This window comes from Pan paniscus, chromosome 12, assembly GCF_029289425.2.
Source record: "Pan paniscus chromosome 12, NHGRI_mPanPan1-v2.0_pri, whole genome shotgun sequence".
NCBI lineage: Eukaryota > Metazoa > Chordata > Mammalia > Primates > Hominidae > Pan > Pan paniscus.
The window spans coordinates 63820502-63844996 of NC_073261.2; the positions used below are offsets into that span (position 1 = coordinate 63820502).

A 24495-nucleotide genomic window follows, 5' to 3' on the forward strand; every position below is an offset into this window, starting at 1 on the left:
GCTATATAAAGTAGCATGCTATGTAAACCAAGGCTTAAAACATCCTTTAGTGAACCATCGTAAAATATCACTTGAAATTCCTACAGGATCTTCTGCCTGCTATGTTTAATTCCTAAATCTCATGTTATTAAAAGAAGTCTGTTTGCTCTTTTATCTATACTCCACATCATACAATTTTTTTTTCATCAAAACTGGCTTAGTTTGGTGTAAGGAAGCAGGAGTATATGACAACTTAGAATTTCTGATATTTGACCCTTCGCTGTAAATTTAAGCTCATGAATAGTCCAAAGCTCAGAAACCAGACCCAATTCCATTGCGGATATATATATACCAGGCCAAGTTCCACTGTGGATATATATATATATATCTCTCCAAACTAGTATTTATAATGTATATACTAATTCCATTGTGAATGTGTGTGTGTGTGTGTGTGTGTGTATGTGTGTATGTGTGTGGGTATCTGTCCTATTCTGCTTGTCTGGATGACAGCATTTTTGCCAAAACATTCAAATGAAACAAATTTTTTATTTAATCAAACTTACTTGGTGCCACGTAAATAACACAGAATAATCATAACCAGCTGTTTCACTCCTAAAGTATTATCCAGTCTCTCTCAAGTCTAGGGAAGAGCTTGACTTGCTTACTTGTTGACATTCAGCTCTTATCTGCTATCGTTCCAGTTGTCCAGCTAAGGAATATTCATAAACAGGATGTGAGGGCAAAATGAGTTACCATTTTAAGCACTTATTCTTTCTGTAGTTCTCACAATAAATGTGATCAATTAAGAGAAAAACATTGAAGATGTAAGAAGAGTGATTTGAGATGTGGTTTAAGAGTCAGCCGCAGCTGGGTTTGAATCCTAGTTCTAATGCTAGGCAGCTGCGACCTTGGGAAAATTGTTTAACTTACTAAGTCTGTTTGCTCAGCTCTAAATTAGGCCCAGTAATACCTTTCTCATATTGTTACTGTGAGGACTAACTGCAAAATATGTGTTTAATAAGTGGTAGCTGTTTTGTTGTAATTATTACCACAGAAGCTTCGCTATGTGGGGCTTTGCCATTCTAAATTAATTTTTGTATTTGTGTCTCACTTTGAGCTTCTTCAAAACACCTATCCACCATTTTATCTGAATCTCACAGCAATCATGTAAGCTGGCTATAACAGACACAATTAACCTCATTAGGAAACCAAGAACTAGAGAACATCAATCCATTGCCTCAGTCATCCCGTGTCTGGGCAAGTGGGGCAAGAATCCACGTCTCATCCTTACCTTCATGAACAATCCTTCAATCTGCTCTCAGACAGCAACCACAGGGAGCTGTTAGAAGTACTGTGTGATCATGTTACCCCCAGCCCCCTCCCCATCTCCATTTAGAACCCTTCAGTGGCTTTCCAATGCTCACAAGATAGAGGGAGGAATCATTCATGTGGCCTGCAAGGCCCTGCAGGTCTGACCCAGTTCTCCAGCTCCTCTCAGAACATCCTTGCCCTCCCAAGACCCTTCTGGGCTCTGGTTCCTTGAACAGGACCCACCTCTCCCACTCCAAGGTCTTCCTCGATTCCTCTCTCCCCATGGAGAGAGGACTGTATCTTCGCATCCTTCACTTTCAGCCCAACATATCACTTTCTCAGAGAAGGCAGGCCTTCCCAGGCTATTTTGGGTCCCCTTATTATTTATGCTCATGCTTATGTTCTTATCTTCATAGAACTTGTCACATTTTGTAATGATATATTTGTACAATCATTTTTCTGGTGTCTGTCGTCTCCACTAAACTGAAAGTGCCAAGAGAGCAGAACTGGATCCGCCCTGTCTCCTTTGAGTTACCTGATTTCAGCATAATGCCTGACCCTTAGCACTGAAAATATGCCTGTTGAATGAACTACATATGTTTTTAGAGACAGAGAAAATAAGAATGAGAAAAATAATTGCAAGTGAATCATAGTTCTTTTCTCTCTCATTCCCTCTCCTTTTCCTCCTTCTCCTCTTCTCCTCAATCTCCCTTCCCCCCTGCCCCTCTTTTTCTCTCTGTCTCTCTTTTTAAGTTTCTTTTTCTTCTTTTGAGATGGAGTCTCTCTCTGTCATACAGGCTGGAGTGCAGTGGCGCTATCTTGGCTCACTGCAACCTCCGCCTCCCAAGTCCAAGCGATTCTCCTGCCTCAGTAGCTGGGACTACAGGCACATGCCACCATGCCCAGCTCATTTTTGTATTTTTAGTAGAGACAGGGTTTCACCATATTGCCAGGCTTGTCTGGAACTCCTGACCTCAGGTGATCCACCTGCCTTCGCCTCCCAAATAGCTGGGATTATAGGCATGAGCCACCATGCCTGGCCTCCTTTTCAGTTTCTATTTGGAATCGCTCCAGAAAAAGAAAGCCCTGACTCCAGCTCAGGTGGATGAATGTCCATATAGAACAGGAAAACCAACAGTCCTGTGATTTATAGCTTGGTCAGGTTGTACTCACCTGTTCTTTCCTTCACAAGTGAGTGCAACCTGACCAAACTACAAGTGAATACTTACATACCTGCTTCCTCCTGCCTCCTTCTACTTCACTTTCTGCTCTTGCGAGGACACTTCAAATGCCTCCGCTAGAAAGCAGAAAGCAAAATGTGAGGAGGGGAACTATTTGGGCACAAAAATTTGTATTTATTTATAATCGTTTTCTCAAAAATGTGGGCAGAAAGTGTGAGAAGAAAATACATGAGGAGAAACATATGAGGCATTGCAAATATGAATCTATTTTAATGTCACTTTGCTGTAGGTCAGTGATTCCTCAACTTTTTTAGAGTTGGAACTTTATCATCTATATGTGCTATTAGAAACAGAGAAAATAAGGATGAGAAAAATAATTGCAAGTGAATGATAGTCCTTTTCTCTCCCTCTCATTTAAGAATGTCATGATGTTTTCAAAATTAAATTCAATTAAAATCAATTTGTTTGAATAACTCCAATGGTAAACTGATGTTGCAAGACCATCACCTGTCTATACCGAAATGTAAAAACTTAGATATTTCAAAGGAGCAGTGTTTGTGATTAAGGCATCATGAGGTTAGCACTTACCGGGTCACTTTTATCCACAGAAGAAGCAGATAGGCATCTGTATATGTGAGACATTGCTACATTGAGGAAGGAGCTTCCCCTCAAAACCCAACTCCTTCTCTCTTTACCTCTGTCACTAATGCCTAAAACTCCATTATTAAAGGCTAATTCCTTTAGAAAGTCAATATTGTTTGGTACCAGCTTTTATCAAAATCAAAGATATAAACCTCTGTAAGATGCATCACTGTTTTATATGCCACTAAGAAAGAAAAACCAAGGCCTAGTATAATAAGACATCATCAATTATAAGAAACATCCCAATTTCAGAGATACTAAAATGTGAAAAACCCGTGTCTTGGGCTATGTGAATGAAGCAATGAAGAGCATGAACCATGAAATCAAATACACCAGATGGACATCCTGCTTCTGCCATTTAATAGATGGGTTGCTTTGGGTGGGTAACTTCTCTGAATCCATACCGTCTTCCCTGTAAAATGAAAATACTAGTACACTCCTGCCTGGTTAGCAAGAATGACCTATTACCTAATTCCTAGTTACCAAGAATGAGGTATTACAAAGTGTTTAGTGCAGAACCCAGCCATTAGTTAGGGTTCCAAAATGAAAACTATTATTGCTATTAAGGAATTATCCTCTAAAGGCAATTACCATTGGGCAGAGTAGTACATTGAGTCCTTACTGCTCATGTTTCCTTACTTTCAGGGAGTTTTAAGATAAAACAGATCTCCATAGGTCCAGGTATTTCACAAGAGATTCGTTTGTAGGGAAGGAGATAATACCAAAATTGGGAAACTGCGTGGGGAGGAAAGGCCTGGGGGGTAAGGTAGAGCTGGATCTAGAAGAAGAGGTCAGAGGATACCAAAACCAAATGTTACTACTGTGTCCTTCAAATTTTGCCCAGGATTGCTTCTGGTTTCAACTTGATTCAGATGTCAAAAATGCACTCATAACCTTGATACAATATGGTAAGTGAAAGAAACCAATCACAAAATTGACATATTCTATGACACCATTTGTATGAAATACACAGAGTAGGCAAATCCATAGAGACAGAAAGTAGATTAGAGGTTTCCAGAGGCTGAGGGCAGAAGGGAATAGGGAGTGGCTGCTAAGGTTTTGGAGTGGATAAAAATATTCTAAAATTAGATTGCAATGATAGTTGTAAAATTCTTTGAATATCATTGAATTGCATGTTTTAAATGGATGAATTTTATGGTATGTGACTTATACCTCCATAAAGATGCTTTAAAAAGAGAACACATTTGTATGTTCTGTTATTTTAAAGTCTAGAACTAAAGTTTTTTCAAAAATTCCCTTTATTTTTTAAAACAATAAAACACCTGTACACATAGAAAAATAAATATATCTGATTTACACTTGTTGATAAAACTCATACAGTCCAGTTAAGGTTTTCATTTTACTTTCACCTATTACATGTAAAAATGGCCAATTTATTTATTTTTTTTTTTTGAGATGGAGTTTTGCTTTTGTCACCCAGGCTGGAGTGCAGTTGCGCAATCTTGGTTCACTGCAACCTCCATAAAAATGGCCAGTTTTAAACATAGTCTCCAACTTTGTGAGCCCCAGAGGATTCAGTCACAAGGATTTAGCTTCTATGGTGAGCAGGTATGTATTGTGCAGTGGAGACGCAAAAGAGTTTCTTATATCCGGGGTGATATTCAAAATATTTTAAAACCGTTAAATAGTTGGGCACTGACCAACCAGTATGGATGACAGCTGGAAAAGTCGCTGGAGTTTAGACAAATGGGGGATACAGGGGGAAAGCCAGGGAAGTTGAAGGGGGAGGGATTAGGAAGTGAGAGCACTTGGGAAGCTCCAATAGGGGTACATTTAATAAGTGGCACAGGGCTCTCAAGCTTGGCGTTTGTTTGGTGGGTTCAACATGTGTATCGAGAAGTGTTATTTCTGTTCGGGGTCCATCTACGCTGGCCACAGCATGATGTTTGTCCAGAACAATTGCAAGGTGTTCAGATTTTGTAACTCTAAATATCATAAAAACTTTAAAAAGAAGCGCAATCCTCGCAAAGTTGGGTGGACCAAAGCATTCTGGAAAGCAGCTGATAAAGAGCTTACAGTGGATAATTCATTTGAATTTGAAAAACGTAGAAATGAACCTATCAAATACCAGTGAGAGCTATGGAATAAAACTATTGAGGCAATAAAGAGTGTTGAAGAGATCAAACAGAAACGCCAAGCTAAATTTGTAGTGAACAGATTGAAGAAAAATAAAGCGCTACAGAAACTTCAAAGAAGTCAAGCAAAACATCCATCTTATCCTAGCCCCTCTTGCAGGCAAAGGAAAGCAGTTGTAAGAGAAAATGGTACAGCAGTTACAAGAGGATGTGGACATGGAAGATGCTTCTTAAAAAAAAAATCTCTGTAACCATTTCTTTTATGTACATTTGAAAATGCCCTCTGGAGACATGGAACTAGTAAATTATTACTTTACTTTTTACATAAGGTCACTTAAATGAAAAGTGATTAAAATATATCTTTCCTACATTGCCATCTACGAAACGTCACATATTACGGACATTAGATTGCATCTCAGTGTTAAATCTTCACTGATAGATGTACTTATGTAAATCATGAAAATTCTACTTATAACTATAGAAGTGAATTGTGGACATAAAATGGTTATGCCATTTGGATAATGGCACTAGGCAGCATTTGTATAATAACTAATGGCAAAAATTCATGGCCAGTGATGTATAAAATAAAATATTCTTTGCAGTAAAATATTCCCTTTATTAATGTTATAGAAGTGGGGGATACAACAAGGAAATAACAATTTGTATGACAGTGTCAAATATTATTTTAATTTTAGTATTTCCTGTTTTGGTTTATTTGTATCTTAGAAGAGCATAATGACATTGTTGGATGAAGCCTAATTATGCTGGACTGTTTTGACCTGGTTTAACCCTTCTGATAGGTAGCTGTGGATGTTGGGGATGAGAACTGAATAATCTTTGCCTGGAGTGACACTACACTCTAGAATTTCCACTTTGGAGAATACTCAGTTCTAACTTGTGATTCCTGATAGAACAAACTTTATTTTTCTAGCCTAGCAATGATCTAGAAGTGGAGGAATCCCAGCACCTTTTAAAAGTTATTATGTGGTTTTCTTTTAAAAAGCTCCTGTTTTTGGAAAGTAGAATTTATGGGTACAACATCTGTTCACTATTTGCACATAAAGCCATTTAAAAGGTTTTTTAAAAAAGTGGCACAGTTTTCACTGTTTAAGCAGCTGGTTAGAGCTCTTCTGGGGCATATCTGTCCACTGTATCTCCTGTGTTCCATCAGAATGCACACCTGACTTTCCAAATGTGGCCTTAAAATCTTAGAAGTTCAGAGATTATCTACTCTATTCCTGACATTTTACAGATGAAGAAACCAAGGTTGAGGAAAGGTGAGTGGTTTGCTCAAGATGCATGAATAATGAGAGTCGGAATGAGTTCCCACATCTCCAAATCTCAATCCAGGTCAGTTGAGATGGGCAAAACATCCTCATACCAAATTAACTTGCCCACTCATCATTTTTGTGCCACTCCCAAATCAGAGCTGCAATTTACTTTCTACTTGTGTAAATAGAAAAAGTGTATATATTCTTCATGAGAGCAAAAGACCTTGGATATGGAAAACAAAAGGGCAGTGGGTCCAGACTTCAGGGTAATTATTTGTAACTTATGTTAATGGAAAGCATGAGGGTGCACACGTAGCACATCTCAACAGAATCCATGCATCGTTGGAAAAGCAAATTTGAAGATAATAAATCAAAGGCATTTAAAGTAAAATATGCTGGCATGCAATCTCATTTTGTAGCTTTTTTCTTCCTAGTTATCAAAAAGAAAAGATCATGAAAGAAACAAAAAAAGATAGAAGAAAAGGATTCTGTTCACCTTATAGCTTATTTAGAAAACTGCCAATAAAATGATGCAGGGGGACTTTTTGGGTGCTTCAGGTTTGGTGTGTATTGAGGGAAAAATGAGAATATTCATTCATTAATATTTTCATAATAACTACTGATATTTGAATGGCCATTTACAGTTTTAAGTGTTTTCCTAAACACTTGGTAGAAGAATATTGGCATGGGAAATATTTTGCAGTATATTATTGCTAAGTAGAAATGCAGGCTACAAAAATAGTATGCACATTCAAGATGCTATTTTTGTTTAAAAAGAAGTGTATTTGTGTGTGTATGTGTGTGTGTGTGTGCACACACCCATACATATAAAATAATTGAGAAGACATTGAAATACTATCTGTTCTCCTTGATTGGTAAGATTATGGGTTCTTCTTTGGCATTTTTCTTAGCATTTTTCTGCTTTGTAAGTTGCTTGCATTGAACATATATTACTTTCATCATGAGAAAAAAATGGAAAAGTGCTTTCATCTGCATTTTTCTTCACTGGAACTTTTAACAACCACGTGAGGTACAACACCTCTCTTTATAGAAGATGATATTGAGGTTCAGAAGTATTTGGCAAGTAGCAAGTATTAGAGCTTGGGTTTTCATCTAGGCCATCTAATTCTAAATCTTACACTTTTTCCTCTACATTATGATACTCAATTCTCAGAGCTGGTTTATGTGGCAGCTCACTGTAGCATGTTCAGGGCTATCTTCATGTTGTCCTTGCAATAGAGCATCATCCATTCATTTGTACCTGTTGATCATTTTGTAGAAACCAATTTTCCAGTTAAAATGGTTGCTGTTCTGGATGTTTCACCAATGACTTGAAGCAGTTAAGCTTCCACAACAAATTCCCTTAGCTTTATTCATTTGAATAGCTATTATTTCAAAGTAGTGTACTATGTAACACTCTCAAACCTTAAAAGCTTCCTGGATGCTCTCTTGGACTCTGTCATCTTTCTCCATATCCAATTTCTACTCCTATCAGTTTTTCAAGGTATGTGTTTTTCTGTGACCTTTTTCTTTTCTTTTTTTTTTAATGTGACCTTTTTCTTAAAAGCTACTTCTTGCTTGCTAATAGGCCCTGTTCCACTGTGAAAAAGCAAAGAGAATCACGAGGGAAGTAGAGCAATGGAGCTAAATGTGACCACAAGCTCTGCTGGAAGCTCTGAAAATCTAATCCATTATCCCATTACTTCACAGATGAGCTCAGAAAGCTGCTGCTGTTGATTCTCCGGCCATGGAAAGAGTTCTCAGTCAAATGAAAGTCTCAGGCTTGGGATTTATTAAACACTTTTATTCTTTGACTTTTCACACAAATTTTGCAGCATCAGGTAAATATTCTCAATATCAACAATGTTTACAACAGAAAGTTTAAGAGTTGAGGGCCTTATAACCATTTTGTGAGGTACATAGAGAAGTTCTGAGTGTGTTAGGCCATTCTTGCGTTGCTATAAAGAAATATCTGAGAGTGGACAATTTATAAAGAAAAGAGGTTTAATTGCTCACAGTTCTACAGGCTGTACAGGAAGCATGGTGCTGGCATCGACTCGACTTCTAGAGAGGCCACAGGAAGCTTACAATCATGGTGGAAGGTGAAGGGGGAGCAGCCATGTCACATGGCCAGAGCAAGAGCAAAAGAAAGAGTAGGGGAGTGCCGCACACTTTTAAATGACCAGATATCTTGCGAACCCATTCACTATCATGAAGACAGAACCAAGCCATGAGGAATCCACCCCCATGACCCAAATACCTCCCACCAGGCCCCACCTCCAGCACTGGGAATTAGAATTCAACATGAGAGTTGGGCAGGGACAAATATCCAAACTACATCACTGAGTTAAGGCCAGTCTTTTGGACTTTGTGTACCTTTGGCTGGTAAAACTCTACCTTTATCCTTCAGAGCTGAGCCGTATTGTCCTAGGCCCCAAGACAATGGTTTCTAGGTGTTTGTTCTTTCTTTCTGCTTTTTAAAAATAATGCATATCTTCAGCCAGAGGAGAGGTTGCTGATTTTTAAGTAATGGGACCCAGATGTTCCTGGGCCTCGTAGGCAGCCCTGTCCTGGGGTCACAAACACCTTGAAGTGGGACTTAACGCTTCAATTTGTTCTTGTACTTCTCACCAAGAACAAACTCATTTTCCTTCAAAATAGTGATAAGAAATATAGACATTATTGTAGGTTTTATGGAGAAAGGCATGAAAGGATTATATGGAGCACCACATAGCAAATTTTAATAAAAATTCCTGTTTAACATCTGGGGTCTCCTCAGAAAGTTCCCCTTAGCCACTTTCCCACCCTTCAATCTTGCCACACATAGGCTCCACATTTTCCCTGGTTCTTCTGGATCTCATTCATTTTCCATTCACCCTGACTCACCCCTGCCTACCTCCTACAATAAATGAATAAACAGGATTTTTCTAATGCAGAACAATTTGGTGAACTCTCTTAACCCTGCATCCTCATACCCATCACTCTGTTCAGCAAAGAACCTCCTTTGGAGGCAGCTGGGTATTGTAAATTGCAGGTAATTTTTCTCTGTCACAAACAATTTTTTCCCTTGTCACTGTAGTGTTGGTGTAGCATGCCAAATTTTCAAACTGTAGGTCCAAATTCCAAGGAGCTTTTCTTCAAGGGTAGATTATCAAAAGTTTGCATCTTTCTTTAGCAGAGCTGTTTCATAGAGACGTAGAGAGAGAGAGCCTGAGATGGGAGAAAACTAAGGAATTTAAGGCAAAGAAAAGAGAAACTAAAATTTATTAGGCACTGTGCTAATGAATTTCCTTACATACATTATTTCATGGCATTTTTACAACCATATTTTACAGAGATGGAAACTGGGGGCTTAGAGAAATTAAAATAAATTTGCAAAGTCTCATTGCCAGTAAGAGGTGTAGCTGGGATTCTAAAGCCAAGTCCATCGGCTCCAAAGTGTGAGGTCTTTCCTTATGTGCCATCACCTTCCACAGGCTTGGGATTTCCAATATTTACAGAACTACCTCCTCTACCATCCCATCAAACTTCTTGGCAGCTCAGCTTTGCATCTGTCCACAGAAAGCCATTTCTCTTCTTACACGAACCTGGCCCAGGGACAGCTGGATTTAATGGTCTTGCCTGGCTCAGTCTTTCCCTGTTCCATTGCCAGTCCTATCCCAGCAGCCACAAAGATTCCTAACATCTCATGGGAAGGTCAAGGTATTGGCACTAGTGGGACTGGGATAGTAGATGAGCTTGACTGCTGCAGTGGAAAGGACCTTGGAGCAAGATTGAGGTTAGGCAGAATTTCATAACAACCATAGGATAAATCAGTGTGTATGCCTCCTTGATCTCTTTGGAAACAAATTTTTGCACATAGTGCAGTGAAACAGGGAAGACAAGAATTCATATTTAGAGACTGGTTCTCACAATGTTTCTCAAACATACAAAAGTACCTTTTTTTCTTAATTTTATGTATTAATGGTTTAGCAACTTGACATGAACAGAGTTAGTCTTGTAATATAAAATAAGACAGAACATATTTTAGTTTCCTCTGTCATCCCCAAGATGCATTATTTTTATACACACAGGGCAGGCTGCATGTGGATTTACTTCAGCTGCCCACTTGGTGCCTGAAGTATCATTGTTCAACTTACTTAATTTCTTTCTACTCTAGTTTCTTTGACTAAAAAGGAAGATGGTAGACTGGATAATTCCCGGGTTCCCTTCCAGCTATGTAGTTTATAGAGTGTTGGACATCTGCAAAGAGCCATGTACCTTGTGAAAAACACTATCCCATCATACTGGGTAGAATCTCAAACTGAACATATTTAGCAGCAATCATAACTCAATAGATGTTTGTAGAATAAATGAATTTTTAAATGTGTTACTGCTTTGAATTAACAGCAATATCAATATCCCATGCCTACTTTATTTGTATGCAATGTAAGCTAACTACTGAATTTTTAAAAAAGTATTCTAGTTCTGTTCTCTTTTTAAACTTACCTTTAAGCAGTGGAACACTTTTTTCAAATGAAATTCAGATTAGAGATCAACTTATATAAAATGGATAAAAATAGAGTATCTCATATTGAAACTGGAGTGGGGAGCCCCTTCCACTCACCCCTGTTGATCCTGAGAGACTTCCAAGGAACTCATTGGAACACTCAGAGCTTAGTGTGAAAAATCATCAATCCAGCCTATCCCACTACAACCAGGTGGAAATATCCGCGTCACTTGAGACTTTTGTTTTTGAAATCTTCTGAGATGAGTCCACTAGTAGGAAGAGGTGCTTACCTAAATAAACAAAAAGTCTAACATGAGACCATCAGGTAACTATGTTTGCCTTCCTGGTGAGGTTTTTCTAACATGGATGAGGGAATAAAATACTCTTGCAAAGATTTAGAGCCTCAAGATACTTCAGGCATAGATGAAACACATTTTACCATGAACCTGGACATCTGAGAGGTGGTTCAGAGCAAGTAAAAGCATAAGAGGATTTATCCTGATGCTGTCTTTGGTTGGAGCCTGAAGTCAATTACACATATAAAGTTCTAATCCTCACACAGTTGTGCTTTTCCTTATGCTGCTGATACTCAGCACCAAAGTCTAGGATTTTTTTCATGAGAAAATTTTTCTCATGAATAGTGTTTTCTGCCAAAGGGAACAAACTTGCTCCAAACAGAACAGCATTACAAAAAGCACAAGAAAGACATTTGTCAATAGGAAATCACACAATGAAATGTCTGTTGAGTGGATGACCCACAGTTGGAAGTAGTTGATAGGAAAGTACAGTCAAGGGCCCACACAATACACTGGGTGAGGCTGTGGCACATGCTATTATCAGAGGGCCATGAACACTTAATCTACCAGGGGATGACTTAGCTTAAATCCAGCAAGTGATAATTTTCTTTATATTTCTTGGGGAAAATGGGAATACTTTTATGTTCATAAATACTGTTTGACTGTAGGCCAAGTTTTAAGTATGGTTAAAATTCTGAGAATATTAATGACTATCTGATGGGGAAGGATGGAACAACCTCTATTAGACAACAGCATGATTGAAATTTTATTTTTTTTCATTGACTATAACATTAAGAATGCATCAAGGAAAACAGCCTAACTAATAATGGTTAAATTTAGGAGCTAGGGCCATTGGGAAGAGGCTACATGTACCTCTGCTTATGTTTAGTACATCGCTGGCAGTCAATACACTTAACATAATTTTACTATATAAATTGATTATTTACAGAGACAGATGAGGCAAATAGTTCATTTTTGTAACAGTAAATTCAGGATATAAGTACTTCAGAGATGGTCAATTCAGTTCCTAGCTCAAGAGCTTATACTCTAGCTTTTAGTCTCGGAAACAGGCAAGTAAATGAAGAATTGGAGAAAGCAGGATGTGTGTAAGTACAAGGAGAGCAGAGGAAAGAAACACCTTAATCCAGCAAGGGTGATCTGGGGAGGCTTCCAGAGGAGATGACACCTGGGCTGAATCTTGAAGGATAAATAAGATAGAAAGGAGGGAAAGGAGGAAAAGGGCAGTGGGAATGGGAGGAGGAGGTCTAGATGAAGAAGGCAGCAGGTACAAAAAGAAAAACACATTGCTTATTTAATAGTGCCGTGTGGTTGGAATATAGTGTTTGTGTGGGGATAGGAAGAGATTTGGCTAGAAAAGTAGGCATGAAGGACATGTAAGTGTCAAACTAAGGAGTATGAGCATCAGTTATTAAGGCTACCCGCAGCCATTAAGGAATTTAAGCAGAGAAATAATATGATCAGATAAGCATGTTAGAAACAATTCATTAGTAGCAGTATGATGTCAAAGTATAATTTCCAAAGAGTTTAAAAACATGAGTCACATATTAATAGAGAATGGACACTGGTCAACAGGCTCCTGCCACTGCAGGTGGGGGGATGCATGCTGCCCACACGATAGGTCCCCCCCCCCAGCTGATTCCCTACCCTCCATCACACCATGAAGGCAGGTGGTCAACTTCGGCCCTGGGCCCACCAAGGTGCTGAGCTCAGTGTTGTTAGAGATAGAACAATAATTATTAGACCACAAAGGAATTGGCATTAGTGTTCTTGAAATGAACAACAGGCCATCCGATTTCACTAAAATTATTAATACCACAGAGAATCTGGTATGGGAATTGTTAGCCATTCCAAACAACTACTGTACAAGGTCATTTTTGTGCAAGAAGGTGGGTCTGGCCAGTTCAGTGCTGTCCCCTTAAACCCAAAGTGCCTGAAAGCAGGAAGGTGTGCCAACTATGTGGTGACAGGAGCTTGGTCAGCTAAAGCTGCAGAAGCATCCAAGAAGTTTGAGATCGTGAATATCAGCTACCCTAAACTTGGGAGTTATATGAAAATTCCAGATTCAACACCTGGAACCTCACCCTTACAGCTTCTATGTGTAATGTTGCACAAATGACTGGCACAGAGTGGCGTCTGACTTTATATCTGATCTCAGGAAGCACTACTGGTTTGCCACATATCCTCAAACTTTCTATCGAAGGCAGTGGATGCTTCCAGGTTTGGTGTGATTTTTGCTGGTGCCCAGAAGCATGTTGGTTGTTTTGGGATGACAGTAGTGATCATCTGCAATGACTGCTGGGGTCACCCTCAGATAATGGCCCTCCATCCTGGAATACAAAGTGCATGTTGGAAACAACTTCTTGTACAACATGCGACAGTATTTCAGCAACTATGTCATGGGCTTGTTCCTGGTGTAGATTAAGAATGATGGCACTGCAGCAGTGATGGAGAAGCTTAGCTCCATCAAATCTAAAATAATAATTTATGATATTTTTAATAATTCTTAAGGATTCTATGAACATCCAGTAGAGCCTCATAATATTCCATTATGAGAAAGATGAATAGTCCATTCCATACTGGCAATGTCAAAGGAGATGGTGCTTTATAAAAAAAAGATTTCTTGAAAAAGCTCTTGAACTCAATATGCTCTCCTTGGAAGAGCACAGATCTCCTCTCTGTACAGTACCATCAAGAGTGAAGATGTTCAGAAGCTGGCAGCCCTCATAAAAAGTATTTTGGAGATGAACCAGCAATGAATACATCCTAACCAATATATATTCTGCCCTTGAACAATGTACAAAATTAAAAGTAACTTGGGAATAGGTATGAAAACTTAAACATGCTATTTTTCTCGAATGAATGTGCTTATGATAGATTCTTTTTTCAGAGAACAGCAAAATATCACTAGTTTGGGAAAGTCGGTGGAAATTAACAGCCACCTTAATTCCAACTTGAACTGGAAGAATTTTCACATCTTCCTGTTGCTTGTCTAACGAATTCCAGCTTAGTTTGTCTTTGCTGCTACTTTTTCTAGCTAGGTCTCAGTATTCAAACTTGCCTATTGACTTAATTATGCAAGTTACAGTTAATTGTGTCTGGAGGCACAGGAACACACAGCTTAGTTAATGGGTGGGGCCCTCTAGGTGTGAATCTAGATTCTAGAATCTAGATAGCAGTGGAGTCTCCTGGGTTCTTCAGCTAATAATTAAGATCAAATTGACCATTTCGTGAGTATTTAAGAGTTTCAGGCAAAAGGTCAAACTGTTGATATTTCTTTATACAGTTATATGCATAAAGAGATAAAAGTGACATACTGTATGTTTATATAGCAGGGTATGTTTCAATGCCATATAGTTTATGTTTCTATGCATTTTTTTCTTTCTTTTTTTTTTGAGACAGAGTCCCGCTCTGTTGCCAGGCTGGAGTGCAGTGGTGCAATCTCAGCTCACTGCAACCTCTACCTCCCAGGTTCAAGTGATTCTCCTGCCTCAGCCTCCCGAGTAGCTGGGATTACAGGTGCACACCACCACACCCAGCTGATTTTTTGTATTTTTAGTAGAGATGGGGTTTCACTGTGTGAGCCAGGATGGTCTCAATCCCCTGACCTCATGATCCGCCTGCCTCAGCCTCCCAAAGTGCTGGGATTACAGGCGTGAGCCACTGCACCCGGCCTATGCATTTATTTTCTAATAATACTCAGTAATATATCTAGAGACTTTCAGAAATGTGTTAGAATCCTTGACCTTGCACATTACAGCACTACATTAGCAACAGTTGTTCTCCTCTTCTGCATCCCCCACCCCCCTTTTTAAGCTGCTTCACACAAAAGATCTAGTTCCATGATTCACTTTTATTTTCCTTTCAATAGCGAAGAGAAAATTGATTGGTTGACTTGTTCTTTGTTTTTTAAGTGTACCATTAATCTAAAAATCACTGTTAAACTCCAGTATCCTTTGTTTACTTGACTGTTTTCTTTGTGGTGGCCAGAGTAGTACTGTGAGTTCTGGAAGATTTTTGCTTAAAAGTCTTTTCCTTTATTGTTTATCTATTGTCAATATTTTATGTAGAACATGTGAAGAACATGAAAGTCCCAGAACATCTTTAAAAGAAAATACAACAGATGAATGGATAAAAAAAAAAAAAGTATACATACACAATGGAATACTATTCAGCCTTTAAAAAGCAGGAAATTCTGTCATTTGTGACAACATGGATGAACCTAGAGGACATTATGCTAAGGGAAATAAGCCAAGCACAGAAAAAAAAAAAAAGTACTGCATGATCTCACTTACGTGCAAAATCTTAAAAAGGTGAATTCCAAAGAAGTAGAGAGTAGAATGGTGGAGATAAGGGCAGAGGAGAAAAGTGAAGCCTTTGGCCAAAGGGTATAAAGTCTCAGTTAGAGAGGAGGAATGGATTCTGGTGACCTACTGCATAGCATGATGACTATAGTTAATAACAATGTATCATATCTTTCAAAATAGCTAAAAGAGTGGATTTTGTCGTTTCTCATCACAAAGAAATGAAAAGCATTTGCAGTGATGGATACGTTCATTAGCCTGATTTGGTCATTCCATAGTACAAACATGTATCAAAACATCACATTGTATCCCATAAAAATACACAATTATTATTCATCAATTAAGAATAAAACTTTTTAAAAATGGAGAATTGTCAAAGATTTTATTGAATTCATTAAATAGTGCAGAAACTAGTAATTTGGTTAAGCTGGTGCTAAGAGACTTAAGGAATGGGTGTTTATATACACCATCAAGAGAGGACCCAATGTCAGCTTTTAATTTTTTTTAAGTTAGTGACAGATCTGGTGGCTAGTGTTAGAGCAGTAAAACATTGGGAAGACTACACAGTGAGTAGTACCGTGTACACTGCTCAGGTGATGGGTGCACCAAAATCTCAGAAATCACCATTAAAGAACTTTTCCATACAACGAAACACCACCTGTTCTTGCAAAACTATTGAAATAAAAATAAAATAAACAAAATAAATAAAACATTGGGATTACCTCTTCTATCCGAAAAAAACTTTGCATCTCTACCATGCAAAAATCTACAAGTTAACATGTAACTAACTGCCTAGTGTGAGCCCTTAATTTATAAATTCCAATAATAACAACAGTAATAACTTCAATGGAGATACATTAACAATTTTAAATTGTTATTGAGTAGATCTATTTAATAATGCTTCAGCACCACATTGAAAGGACCTACCTACTGTACTGTCTTGGCCTTATTTCTAAGTGTTGTACACGTATTCTTAACTGTGGAATGCAGCAAGAATAAGACAGGCCAGGGGCAGTGGCTCACACCTGTAATCCCAGCACTTTGGAAGGTCGAGTTGGATGGATCACTTGAGGTCAGGAATTCAAGACCAGCCTGGTCAACATGGTGAAACCCTGTCTCCACTAAAAATACAAAAACTAGCCAGGAGTTATGGTGTGCACCTGTAATCCCAGCTACTTGGGAGACTGAGGCAGGAGAATCACTTGAACCCAGGAGGCAGACGTTGCCATGAGCCGAGATGGCGCCATTGCTGCACTGCAGCCTGGGTGACAGATTGAGACTCTGTCTGAAAAAAAGAAAAAAAAAGAAGACAGAAGCAGGAAGACCAGTTAAAAGTCACTGTAATAATTTTAGGGAGAGATGGCAGATGGCAAGAGTGTGAAGGCAATAGAAGTGGGATGGAGAGGTAGAGAAGGAGATGAATTTGAGCAATTTGAAGAGAGTAGAATGAATATGATTTAGCTATTGATGGAATGTGGATGCTCACAGAAAGGAGATCCAGGAATGATTCTCAGGTATTTGGCTTGGGTGATTGAACAAAGGTATCATTCTTCCAGGCCGGACTGGAGAAGGGGAGTAGTTCTGGGGATAAAGGTAGGGGGAAATGATGAGATTAGTCTACAGAGTGTTGATATGAAGGGATGATCAGCCTAGAAAAGGGATTTCCAACATGTGGGCCTGGTCTCAGAAGGGAGACCAGACTGGAGACACAGGAGAGTTATTTACATACAGGTAGTATAGGGCACGTGTACATTTAGCTTATGCAAATCCAAGTACACATCTTTGTTTTTGTCAAAACAAAGAAATAATATAGGGAGAAAGAAAATCAATAGTTAAAATGATGTGATGATTTTTTCCCACCATTCCTCTCAGTGTCTGTCCCCAAATGAACATGAGAAGAGAGGCAGGTTTCAGATTCCCTGGGCTGAACATCTCCCTATGCTGGGTGTTGGTCTCGTGCTTAAAGATGCTGTGCCAAGCCAAGCTCAGTGGTTCTGCAGTCCCAGCTACACAAGAGGTTGAGGTGGGAGGACTGCTTGAGCCCAGGAGTTCAAGGCTGCAGGGCGCTATGATTACTCCTGTGAATAGCCACTGCACTCCAGCCTGGGCAACATAATGAGACTCTGTCTCTAAAAATTATCATCATAATAATAATGATGCTGATACTGTGCTTGTTTTTCCCCTTAAAATTCCATGGTTCTAAACCTAAGTCAAGTCATGTAACCTGGTGCTTAGCTGAAGTTCAATACTTTCTTCTAACACTGGAGGAAAACTGTGCAGACTTATTAGGAGAAAGTGCTATTCTGTGTCCATGGGCTATTCAAAGGATTTCCAAGGGTAGATTATATTATACTTTGCCCCCTTGACTTTACAACCTTCCTGTCCATCCCCACTCCCAAAACCCTCTGTCTCAAAATTTGATCCCAATATAGCTAATGCCAAGTATTTCAGCAACGTCATCTAAACAACCTGGAAAAAGTCAAGAGGATAGAGAGTCTATGACGCAACTTCAGAGAACACCACATCTAAGGAGGGCCTGGAGGACCAAAGTCCTTAAAGGAATCTGTAGAGAATTATCCAGTGAGGTAGGAGGAAGGAACCTCAGAAGAAGAAGGAAGTTAAAAGAGGAGTTTTGAGAACCGTTTGGTCTATAACTTCAAATAACAGTTGGGTAAGATAAAGGCAGACAAATATTCAGACTTGGCAATAAGGAACTATTGACCTTAGCCCCAGATATTACATCAAGCTAGTGGTGTAGACACCAACTGTAGTCAGCTAAGGAATGAGTAAGAAAAAAGAGACAAGCATAAGTTTTTTCCCCAGTAACTATAACGGGAAGGAGACAAATGGGTAATTTGAGGAGGCCCACTGCATGTGGATGCTCAGGTGTGTAATGGTCAATCCTAGGGGATTTTATTCACTGTGTTGATTCTGTGAATGCTGCCTGCTGGGACATGCAGTTCACAACAGGAGGGATAGCCTAATTTTAAGAGGGACACTGAGTTAAGGAAAAGCTGTTTGTTCATTTGTTTAGTATTAAGTAAGATTTAACTTGATTGTATACTGGTAGGAAAAAGTTAGAGAGGAGGAAGTTGTAGAGGTATGTGTGTGCATATGTGTACATGAGAGAGAGAGGAAGAGGGAGAGAATGGTTGAGAGCATGAGGTTTCTGAATAGAAGGGGTTTGATCAACATACACTGGAGTATTTAATCATGAATAGAATGAAGAACACTAATTACAGTGAAATGGGAAGAAAGCAAGGGAGAAGACAATTTGATGGTAAAGAGTGGGGATTTATCAGGAAGGGGTGTGTGTGTGTGTGTGTGTTTGTGTAATAGTAATATTAGTAGTGGGAAGAGGGGGAGGAAAACTGATTTACTGTGAGTAAAGGGGAGAAAGGAATGACTTAATGGGGAAGAGAGCTTCAAGTTTGAAACAGCCACTGAAGATAATGAAGGAGGAGATTATTGAGCATGCAAAAAGATTATAGTGGTATTGAGGGTCCCCTCATATAGGAGAGACCAGGATTTTGTAGTGGAAACAACCCTTGGCAAAGCTTAAAAACAAATCCTGAACTAATAACAAGGAGTAAATGAAGGAAATAATTCATTTAAGCATTCTTTGCATTTTAAGAAAAGATGAGTAGGGTTAGTAATCTACTGAAGAGAGAGAATAATCAGAATTATTCATTAAGTATTTCCATAAGCAGACAATTTAACAGTCAACCACAAAAGTGAAATAGCTAAGTAAAGGAAGCAATATTATATAGACATCATTTTTTTGTTTTTATGATGTCACTTAAATTAGGACAAAAATTTCAAAAGAAAAGCCATTAAGGTAAATGCAAATGTATATAGTTCCTAAATGATGGAGATGTTATGGAACAGGGTCCCCCTAGACTTCTTCATTACCCTACATTTAATAAGCCCTTTATTTTACACAGAAATTCACTTTTAAAACAGATTATAGAACATTATAGTTTGGAATATAACACCTTGGATTGGTATTATAGATGGTGTTAGATGCTTTGGGTCCAAGGGGGCAGGATTTTCTAAATGAGTTCAGATTTCATATTGTGGATAACCAATATGACATGCTTTGACAAACTGAGTTACAAATATGGCCACATCTCTTGCCCAAAACTTCTCTCAACTTTCTCCTGGTTCATGAATCCATTATTAATTTAGAAACATTTATTATATTCCTCTAGGTACCACAGTTCCCTTCTGATCTCTCTAACTACTCATTCTGTGCCTTCTTTGCTAGCTCCACTTCCTCTACTTGTGTCTCTTATTTTAGAAAGAAGTTTTTATTAAATATTGAGTAGATATAAAACAACATTTCTAAGATACAGATAATGAATGAAGAATGCAAAAACATCCAAGTATCCACTGCTGCCCCTAGGGTGTGTGGGGCCACAAGTAAATATTTTTTTGTGAGGTCCCTGTCTACATGAACAATTTGATGTTAAAATTGCCCTACAAAATTTATGGGCCAATGTGAGGAATGGTGATTTATGCATGAAGATTTAAAGTAACTAATAGAAAAGACATTCTTTGTTTATTGTTCAATCGGCACAGATGAAGATTCTTCGTAGAGTCCAGGCACCATCTCTTCTTACTCAGATTCAGGAACCATCTCTTCAAGTTCCTTATTGAAAGAACTGTTCCTGGTTAATTTCATATCTTTCACATCAGAAAAAAAGTTGCACTGCTCTTAATTCTCACAATGTCACGGCTCTTTAAACCTGCTTGTATTTAAACAATGTAGATCTTCTTACCTCTGAAATTCCCTGATTATAATTTATTTAATACCGATGATATCATTACTCATGACTCTGTCTCATGCATTATGCTGCAGGCCTGCCAAACACTCAAAGATTGTTCTGGGCTACAGTTCACATACAGGAAAATGTGAACTGTAATTTGTTTTCCAATCATGTTAAATTTACTGATAGGAAATGTATGGTGAAAACTTAGAAAATATCTTCCAATTTAATCTCTCATTTTCTGTGATTCCTGCATTCCTACAATGTGATCTCTTTCTATCTTGACCACACCTCTACCTTCCAAACCCCACCACCAGCAGGGATGATAAGTCGGGGGCCAGGGCAGAGACCGAAAATCGGTCCCATTTGCACAAAAAGGTCAGATCCTTGTCCCGAAAGGCTTAAGATAGACCTGAGAGACCATGATGTTATTTATAGGAAAGGCCCATTGGCATTGAGGAGCAACAGCATCTAAATCCCTCAAGGAGTCAGGCAAGGCCACCCACAGGGATGGTCTGACATGTGGCCTAGAGCCTGCGGACCATCCTGGGTGCCAGTGAGGGGTGGGATGTGCATAGGGTACAGGATGCTCACTGCCATCCCTGCTGCCCTCGGGTGCTGTTTGCTGGAAGTGACACTGCAGTGGGAACACCCGTGAACATGGGTACTCCAAAGGCCTAACTTTGTCTTTAGTCCAGCACGAATGAGAATCACTCCAAATCAGCGTGTCTTCACCTTTCTGGTGGCTCAGCAATCCTGCAAAAGAAATATCTCACTGGCCAGTGGGAGTGATCTACTCACCAGGCCACCCTCCAGAACCCAGGAACCATCTCATAGGGGAGAGTCTCAAAGCTCCTCTGGGCATCTGGTTGACCTCATGGTGGTGAAGAGGTGGGTTGGTAGAGAGTCGGAGAATGCCCCAAAGGAGAAATGTGCCCTGGGGAGAAATGGAGGTCCAGGACCATGAGTCCCATTCTGAGTATTGGGTACATTGCCCAGATAGCACGCCCAGTCCACAACGGTCCTAGTCACTGGAGTACTCACCAACTTTTGAGAAAAGCGCTTCTGAGGACTGGGACCCAGGTGAGATCAGGTTTGGGCTCAGGTGCAGGACTGATCTGCACTCCCCAGCTGATCTCATGCACCAGAGAGAGACTTAGAACATTCCAAGGAAGGCACTCCAAAGCCTGGGGCCCAGGGCAGAGGCCCAGAATGTCCAGCACAAGAGAGATATAGCAAGAACTATCTAGTTTAGGAAAATAAACACTTCTAAGTTCTCTGTAAGCCCCTTCCTGATCCCAGCCCTAGCCCTTCACACTCAGAGATAAATGGATTTCTCTCTGAGACAAATAAAAGGAAATAAAAATGTTCCTTATTTTTATTTTTTTACCACATATATTTGTGTTCTTTTTTAAAAAAACAACATTGCTGGGCATCGTGGGGCATGCCTATAATTCCAGCTATTGGGAGGTTGAGGCGGGAGAATCACCTGAACTCAGGAGTTTGAGACCAGCCTGGGCAACATAGTGAGACCTTGTCTCATTAAAAAAATAAAATAAAATAAGACTTTTTTTGTTAACTTCATATAAGTAAAATTGTATATGTGCTTGCTTCTTCATTAAATCCATGGATCAATTAGGAGAGAATCAAAATCTGTATGATTAATTGTACTATAGGTATGTAAAGTGTTAACAACAGGGGAAACTGGATGAATGATATATGTGAATGCTTGGTACTATTTATTGAACTTTTCTGTAAGATTAAAATTATTTCAAAGCAAACAATTTTTTTAAAATGAGGGTGGAGATTGAATAAAAAGGAAAGGCAAGTGCTGACAATCATTGAAGCTGAATGGTGGGTACATAGTTCATTTTACAATTTTCTCTACTTTTGTGCATGATTAAAATTTCTATAATTAAAAAAATTTTAAAAGAAAACAAAAAACTACCTGGTTTTGGTATTTACTTTGTAGGTCAATTTTAAACCAATTCATTTTCTTGACTATGTTTTGGAATATTATTTTCTATTTCCTCTTGAGGAAGTTTTAGTAAATTCTATTTTTTCTATGAACTTATCCATTTTCCTAAGTTCTCCAACTTATAGCCCTGCCGTACATTATCCTCCTAATTAACCATTTAATGTGTCCATCAACTGTAATTATAACCTCTCTTTTGGTCTAATATTTACCTATAAAAGGCTTTCCAAAGAAATAATTTTTGGCCTTGTGAATCCTTTCTGTTGTATTTTTATTTTCCATATTATTAATTTCTACTATCTTTATTATTTCTACTCTCTTACTTATTTTTATTTCATTATTATTTTTCTAACTTCTTAACTTACTGTTAGTCTTTCATCTCTTCTAATAAAAGCATGTAAGGCTGTAATTTCTCACTAGATCTTACTTTATCTACATTAAATATATTTTTATTATAGGGTCTTTGTGTTCACACATTGTATTTTCTAATTTCCATCATAATTTCTTCTTTTGCCCACATGTTATTTAGAAGAGGATATCTTAATTTCTCAAATATGGGCTTTCCTAGTTATCCCTTTGTTATTGATTTCTAATTTAATTGCATTAGGTTCAGAAACTGTGGTCTGTATGATTCCAATTTGAAATTGTTGAGATTTGTATTCTAACCTAGCAATGTGATCAGTTTTCAAAAATACTCCATGTTGGTTGAAAAGAATCTATATTGTGCAGCTGTTAGGTGCAGTGTTCTATGTACTGTACTTAATTAGCACCGGCTTGTTAATTATGTTGTTCTAATCTTTCTCCTTACTGATTTGGTCAACTTTATCTAGGTATTTAACAGCTTAGAATTCTTACATCTTCTTGGAAGACCGAACCTTTTTTATTTTTTTATTTTTTTTTCTTATTACTTTTATTATTTTTTGAGACAAGGTCTCGCTCTGTCACCCAGGCTGGAGTGCAGGGGCGGAATCTCTGCTCACTGAACCTTCCACCTCCTGGGTTCAAGCAATTCTCCCACCTCAGCCTCTCGAGTAGCTGGGATTACAGTGGCACACCACCACGCCTGGCTATCTTTTGCATTTTTAGTAGATACAGGGTTTCACCACGTTGGCCAGGCTGATCTCCAACTCCTGGCCTCAGGTGATCCACCCGCCTTGGCTTCCCAAAGTGCAGGGATTACAGGCATGAGCCACCACGCCCGGCCTGAACCTTTTTTATTTATGAAACTCTTTATGAAATGTTCTCTTTATCTTTCGTGAAGGTTTTTGCCTTAAGGGTTATTTTGTCTGATACTAATATAGCAACACTAACATCCTCTTGGTTAGTGTCTGCATGATACAATTTTTTTCACGCTCTTATTCTTAACATTTTTGAATCCTTATGTTTTAAATGTGACTTAAGAGAATATACCTGCATTCTTTAAAACACAATATATACCACCAGTCTTTGCTTATAAATTGAGTAATCTATTTTACTTATTGATACATTTGGATTTATTTTCACCATCTTATATTGTGCTTTTTATGTATCTTGAACCTTCAATATTTTGTTTTTTCCTCTATTCTCATCTACTTTGTATTATTCTTCTCTTTCCACTTTTTCCCTTTATAGTTAAAAAGTTATATATTCTTGGTAGTTATGCTAGAAATTTTAACTTGGAAACTTAATATCTTTACCATCCTACCACAGAATAAACACTTTAATTCTGATCCTCCCCTCCCAGTTACATGCTATTGACAGCTGTGTATTTCATTTCTATCTTGTTTTTTCAGCCCCTTAAGATATTATTTTTTAAAAAGATATTTTTTAAAAAAATTATTGATCTTTGTAGCCAATATTTATTAACAATTAAGCACATATTCAGCACTCTCCTTGCTCCTCATTCTTTTACTCATCTCTGACCTTCCTTGTTCCCTTTCTTCCTGCCTAAATAGCAGCCTTTAGAATCTCCTTTAGTGAGGGTCTATTGATGGCAAACTCTGTTTTTGTTTCTTTGAAGGTGTCTGACTTTGTCATTGTTTTTGAAAGATAATATTCAAATTCTGGTTGACAGTAATTTTCTTTCAACACATTGAAAATGTTCAACTTTTTCTGGCTTCTATAATTGTTAAGAAGTCTAATTGCCCTGTTGAAAGTACGCCAATCTGTCTTATCTTTCTCTGGC

The 24495-nt window shown here is 38.4% G+C and overlaps 1 protein-coding gene, 1 long non-coding RNA gene and 1 pseudogene across 8 annotated transcripts in view; 2 read left to right on the top strand and 1 right to left on the bottom strand.

The window, feature by feature from the left end:
- The window catches only part of LOC117979163 (uncharacterized), a 125645-nt gene that overhangs the window by 94885 nt on the left and 6265 nt on the right, over positions 1-24495 (top strand). For all 7 annotated transcript variants that reach the window (XR_008624449.1, XR_008624450.1, XR_008624451.1 and 4 more), the window contains 2 exons: positions 4555-4682; positions 8191-8321. Coding sequence is in view for 2 of the 7 variants with exons in the window: in XM_055108348.2 (XP_054964323.1) it covers positions 8228-8321 (94 nt within the window). In the remaining 5 variants the exon portion in view is untranslated. The remainder of the gene's footprint in view (positions 1-4554; positions 4683-8190; positions 8322-24495) is intronic.
- On the top strand, positions 4960-5443 carry LOC100974873 (probable ribosome biogenesis protein RLP24; annotated as a pseudogene).
- LOC117979162 (uncharacterized) overlaps positions 7666-24495 on the bottom strand; it is an 82051-nt gene continuing 65221 nt past the window's right edge. Inside the window, exons 3-4 of the long non-coding RNA XR_004669847.3 lie at positions 11087-11259; positions 7666-9660 (exon numbers count right to left, since the gene is read on the bottom strand). This is a non-coding gene — a long non-coding RNA (uncharacterized LOC117979162). The remainder of the gene's footprint in view (positions 9661-11086; positions 11260-24495) is intronic.